The sequence below is a fragment of the Pundamilia nyererei genome, unplaced genomic scaffold, assembly GCF_000239375.1.
Source record: "Pundamilia nyererei isolate P.nyererei 1_Seehausen unplaced genomic scaffold, PunNye1.0 scaffold00288, whole genome shotgun sequence".
Classification (NCBI taxonomy): domain Eukaryota; kingdom Metazoa; phylum Chordata; class Actinopteri; order Cichliformes; family Cichlidae; genus Pundamilia; species Pundamilia nyererei.
Window position 1 is genome coordinate 107,227 of NW_005187689.1, and position 5,946 is coordinate 113,172.

At 45.4% G+C, this 5,946-nt stretch overlaps 1 protein-coding gene across 5 annotated transcripts in view; it reads right to left on the reverse strand.

Moving 5' to 3' along the window:
- The window catches only part of LOC102214678 (regulator of G-protein signaling 17-like), a 33,430-nt gene that overhangs the window by 3,977 nt on the left and 23,507 nt on the right, over positions 1–5,946 (reverse strand). For 2 of the 5 annotated variants that reach the window (XM_013915340.1, XM_013915341.1), the window contains exons 2-4: positions 5,367–5,539; positions 5,150–5,245; positions 4,490–4,724 (exon numbers count right to left, since the gene is read on the reverse strand). In XM_013915340.1, the coding sequence (XP_013770794.1) occupies positions 4,490–4,724; positions 5,150–5,245; positions 5,367–5,539 (504 nt within the window). Of the gene's footprint in view, positions 1–4,489; positions 4,725–5,149; positions 5,246–5,343; positions 5,540–5,946 lie in introns of all 5 variants that reach the window. The other 3 variants (XM_013915339.1, XM_013915338.1, XM_005750800.2) reach the window with 3 other exon arrangements.

Consider the following 5,946-nt stretch of genomic DNA (forward strand, 5'->3'; position numbering starts at 1 on the left):
GCAGATCCCAATGCACTAAATAGAAGTGAAGAAGTTGAAGAATGGAGAAGAAGGAGAGAGGGAGGGTGAGGCACGTAAACGAGAATGATCGGCTTGCAGAACTGGGGGAACCTCTGTAGATGACAGCCGGAAGGAGCGTTTGGAGGCGTGGTCCTGCTCCTGAAATCCCGATACATAATCTCCAATAAAAATGTTGGATGTCTTGATACTCAGTCATCCAGGTAAGTAAATCCCAAAAGGCTGATTCTGTTCATCTGGACGTTTTCGGTGGGAGAAACGTTTCATCACTCAAGGAACCGACCTCACAGCCCATTGTTCATTCAGTGGGCTGGATTCAGTCATTGTGCAAATGTGCTCTTTATAAGGTTGAAACCTGCAGTCAGCTGAGACTGAAGGAGTCACTTAGACGATCGTGAAACGTTTCTCCCACTGAAAACGTCCAGATGAACAGAATCAGCCTTTTGGGGAAAATGTTGGATGTTGTCTTCAGGAGCTGCGTACCCAAAAGTATAGTGAGAGTGACCTGTGAGAGTCTGTCACAGGCAGAAGACTTTCTACAGAACTGCAGGCGAGGATCTGAATGGATCACGATCCAGAATTGTGCCTGTGGAGTGGTCGGTGGGTGTTGTGGTGGTGATCCCTGAAGCAGACAGGCCTAAGAAGAGGCCTATGGAGCTTGGTTTACTTGTGGACTCTGGAGGCTGCAGAGCGGTAACAATGGGCAGAACGCATCTCTGGTCATGGTTGAATGAACCAAACCTCTGCTGTGAGAGTTAGGGGAAGCCTTGAGCAAGACTTTTGTTCAGTCTTAAAGAAATTCTGGCAAATGATCAGGCAACTCTGGGGGGAAGCAGATTTATGGTTGAGCAGTGTTTGCTGCCTATAGGCTGCAGACTACCCATCTGCCTGCAGAGAGCTCTGCTGCCAGAGGGAGGCAGTGTACAGAGTCTGTGGTTCAACCATCTGAGGGCCACTCTTGCTCATGTTGTTGTTGATCTTACATACAAAAAGTAGAAATTGAGTATTGACTCCTGTTCCCGGTGAACTCTGCTATCGCTCCCTTCTCTATTCCAGCCCACTTATCAACCAATCAACAATGCAGATACTTACATAATCTACACCCAGAGGCGCTCAGTCAGGATCGAGAAGAGTGCACGGAAATAAAAAAACAAACACGTCGCCCCCTCTGTCCCTTCAAAGGTATCGAGTATCGTCCCTTTGTATGGAGCTATCTGTTCTCTGAGTGTATAACTACAGTCAGAGCCTCGTCTTTGCCTGCAGAAAGTCAGACTGGTTCTTTGTCTTCGTTTATTCCCTTTGTCAACAATTCTGTTTATTATTTTTATGGATGATGGTGGAGAGCCCACAGAGATCAGTTACTGGCCCAAATGGACGAGTTTAACCCTGTAAACCAGGACCTGTCGCTGGCACCAGACAGGTGTTTTCAAATGGTTTTAAAAATCATATTACTCCAGTTCTGACCTCCTTACGCTGGCTTCCATTTGAATTTGGGATCTATTTTAAATCCTTTTACTGGTTTTTAAATCCTTAAATGGTATATTTGCCTTATACGGTTCACTCCGGTCAGCTGAGCAGCTGAAACTTAGAGGAGACCCTGAAGCTCTTCCTCTAGTAGGCGGTCGACTTCAGACGTGGTTTTTAAAAACTCATTTTTATACACTGGCCTTTGACTCAGTGGGTAACTGACACTGTCATTCTACTGTTAGTTATTTATTGTACTTTTTGTACTTCTGCTGTACAGCACTTGGGCCAGCTATGTGTTCTAAGTGCTACATAAAGGAATTATGGTACGGGAACTGTAACTCCCATAACTGCTTACCAATTTGTTCAATTAAAAGAATTGCAAGTTTCTCAAAGCCGCGAGTACAACAATGGACTGCACCAAAATGCTTATGGGTGCATTCCCACCTACATGATACAGGAAGTGAATTTTGTTATTGAAAAATCTGCTAACTTTACACGGGTCTCGCTCTGGGCCCGGGATTCTCTGGGATCTGTGTTTTGGGCCAATCACGGGCCTTTACCTGGCTGAGCAGGTGTCTAGTATAACCAGCTTCCCCTGGCTGAGTGATGTTTGAGGCTGGTGAAGAGGACTGGCTATTTAGATTTGTGTCGTTTGCAGCTTTAACACAATCGCTGTGTGTGCGCGTCTGCTCGTTGCATTAAAGACTAACAGGCTATGTTGGGACCAACGCAGGAACATTAGGACCGTTACACTCCTCGTCCCCTTCATAGACCACGGTACTACTTCTGTTTACATTATACATGCTTCCCTTAGGCAGTATCATTACAAGACATAGCATACATTTTCACTGCTATGCAGATGACACCCAGCTCTATCTGTCCATGAAGCCAGATAACACACACCAATGAGTTAAACTGCAGGAATGTCTTAAAGACATAAAGACCTGGATGGCCGCTAACTTTCTGCTTCTTAATTCAGATCAAACTGAGGTTATTGTACTCGGCCCTGAAAATCTTAGAAATATGGTATCTAAGCAGATTCTTACTCTGGATGGCATTACCTTGGCCTTCAGTAATGCTGTGAGGAACCTTGGAGTCATTTTTGACCAGGACATGTCCTTCAACTCACATATTAAACAAATATGTAAGACTGCTTTCTTCCATTTGTGCAACATCTCTAAAGTTAGAAATATCCTGTCTCAGAGTGACGCTGAAAAACTAGTTCATGCATTTATTACTTCCAGGCTGCACGACTGTAATTCATTATTATCAGGAAGTCCAAAAAACTCACTGAAAAGCCTTCAGCTAATCCAAAATGCTGCAGCAAGAGTCCTGACAGGGACTAGAAAGAGAGAGCATATTTCTCCTGTTTTGGCTTCCCTTCATTGGCTTCATGTTAAATCCAGAATTGAATTCAAACTCCTGCTCCTCACATACAAGGTCTTAAATAATCAGGCCCCATCTTGTCTTAATGACCTTGTAGTACCATATCACCCTATTAGAGCACTTCGCTCTCGCTCTGCAGGCCTACTTGTTGTTCCTAGAGTATTTAAAAGTAGAATGGGAGGCAGAGCCTTCAGTTTTCAGGCCCCTCTTCTGTGGAACCAGCTTCCAGTTTGGATTCAGGAGACAGACACTATCTCTACTTTTAAGATTAGGCTTCAAACTTTCCTTTTTGCTAAAGCATATAGTTAGGGCTGGACCAGGTGACCCTGAATCCTCCCTTAGTTATGCTGCAATAGACATAGGCTGCCGGGGGATTCCCATGATGCATTGAGTTTTTCCTTTCCAGTCACCTTTCTCACTCACTATGTGTTAACAGACCTCGCTGCATTGAATCATATCTGTTATTAACCTCTGTCTCTCTTCCACAGCATGTCTTTTATCCTGTCTTCCTTCTCTCACCCCAACCGGTCGCAGCAGATGGCCCCGCCCCTCCCTGAGCCTGGCTTTGCCGGAGGTTTCTTCCTGTTAAAAGGGAGTTTTTCCTTCCCACTGTTGCCAAAGTGCTTGCTCATAGGGGGTCATATGATTGTTGGATTTTTCTCTGTATCTATGAAGCGCCTTGAGGCGACTTATGTTGTGATTTGGCGCTATATAAATAAAATTGAATTGAATTGAATTGGATGGATGAGCACCAGGGTACATCCATGCAGCCCCAGCAGGTCCCCGAGGCCATCTGCTGGCTGTGCAGCAAACAAGATCTAAAGGAGTCGGAGCTTTTCCATCAGTGGCCAAACTGTGGCGCTGTCTCCCCCTGAGTCTGACATCTCATTGGGTTCCTTCTCAAAGCAGCTAAAAACCTTTTAAACCTGCTTTTGGGAACTTTTCTGTTTTTCTCTCTGATGCTATCTGGAAAGATTCTATGGAAATAGTTTGACTCATTTTGAACTGTCAGAAGCAAAAATGATAACTGAAGACACATTTCTGCTCCCCACAGCTTACATCCACTGGTGTGGCTCGACCGACAGATCAGCTGACCCACGGAGCAGACGCTCCTCCAGAGCCAGAGGTTGGAGAGAAGTCTCCAGAAGCATGGCCTCAGCTTTGGTGGTGCTGTCCAGCATGCTGTAACTTGTCATTTCAACTGCTGAAATCAATTAAATCTTTTCTTTACCTCCTTAAAGAAAGAAAACCCAAACACTGAGAGTGCCAGTGCTGAAAATCCAAGACGTACGGCTGTAAGGTGCACCTGTAAACACCTGGATTTTAGAAGCTAATGTGGGAGAAATACGCACTCTTTCTGTAGCGTTTGGGATTAAATGAAGAATTTTTTTCCAAAAAAGTCTGGAGTTGGTTTCTTCGAGGATAGCAATGAGAATGCGTAAACAGGAAGTAAATCCTGGTGTCAGAACCTGTATCCAGTGTTTTTGTAACAGAGCGATCACAGCTCTGGCTTAGACACACCTTACATCTTACAGCTCTGTGCACCTGTTGTATAGTTCACACACTGGTCCTCTAAACAGTGAGCACTGGTGTAACCCCAGCTGAAAAACAGTCATACCTCTTTTGGTGACAGAATAGAAATGTAGTCTTCATAGATGGAACGAGCTTTCTCCTCAATGGCGCTCTTGTTCATCTCCTGTTTGAGGTCCTCGCAGGCGAGCCAAAACAACATGTTCTCCTCGCTGTACTCTGTCCGCAGGAACTCCCGGAAAACATTTCGACCTGCCGGATTCCTCATCAGCTTGTCGAAGGACTGAGACCACAGCCGGATCTCTTCTAACGATGGTTTGGTGCTGAGGAAGAAGCGGGGAAAGCTTTGTTCATCTTCATCTGTTCATTTGTGTATGTTCCTGGTCTGCAGTTAGCTGATATAAAATTGAACGTACGAATATTTGGATATTTCTGACTTAATTGCAGTTGTGAGGCTAAACACTGAGAGTCTGTAAAGATCCTAGAGCCGTTAATGCAGGATAAACTGATGTAGGCACAGTCAGACCACATCTGTGTTTGAACACGTTTCCTTTGCAGGTAAATAAAACTCACACTCAGGCTCAGCTTATTCCCAAACTGCGTACTACTCCCATCAACATGTTTCACGGCTCGCTGAGCTCAGCTGAGGTCATACTGCCCCCTGGTGGCATTTTTCTGCAGTGCGGAAAAAGTTGTGTTTTTCATGTTTTTGAGGTCGAGCAGAGAACGATCGACTGCAGTGACTCACCAAGCTTCACAGTTTGGAATGGTTTCCATCTTTGTGTCTGGTATCTTCTTCCTCCTCCTCCACCTCTGCCTCTCCTCTTCATTCCTGACAGTGAGACTGACATGATAAAACAGCCTTCAGACAGGAAACGCGCACACACACAAACTCGCACAAACAGCACAGCCACACACGATGAGGTTAAGGGCAGCACTGACCAGGTAAGGCAGGTGTGTCTCACCATGAACAACTGCAGCAGCAGCACCAGCAGAAGCAGCAGGTGTTGGGCCGCTGGGAATTTTGGGTAGTGGCCGTGCCCCGCCCCCCTCCCGTCCCGGTCAGTGCAGAGGTCTCGCTGCGACCTCCGCCCATGGTGAGCTCCGCCCCTCGCTCGGCCGGAATCGGACCTGTGTACTGTACAGATACATACTCGGTGATCAGTGTTGGGAAGGTTACTTTTAAAATGTATTCCATTACAGATTACATGCCCCAAAATGTATTTTGTAACGTATTCCGTTATGCGACTCAATGAGAGTAACTATTCTGAATACTTTGGATTACTTAATATATTATCATGCTTTTTCCAACTACATGAATGTATTGCTGGGTGATTTATTACTGAAGGTTACTCGCCATACCAATACCAACTAGATGTAAAAATCTTAATATAAATGAGTAACAGTAGGTGGACATTAGGTAAGGCTACACTTTTTGCAGCGATCTCGTGTAGAAAACTATTTGGCGCGTATATAAAACAGGTCCGCGGCTCCGAACCGTAGTAAAGGGACCTCTGGCTAATACGTCAGGTTCGTGTCGGGCTC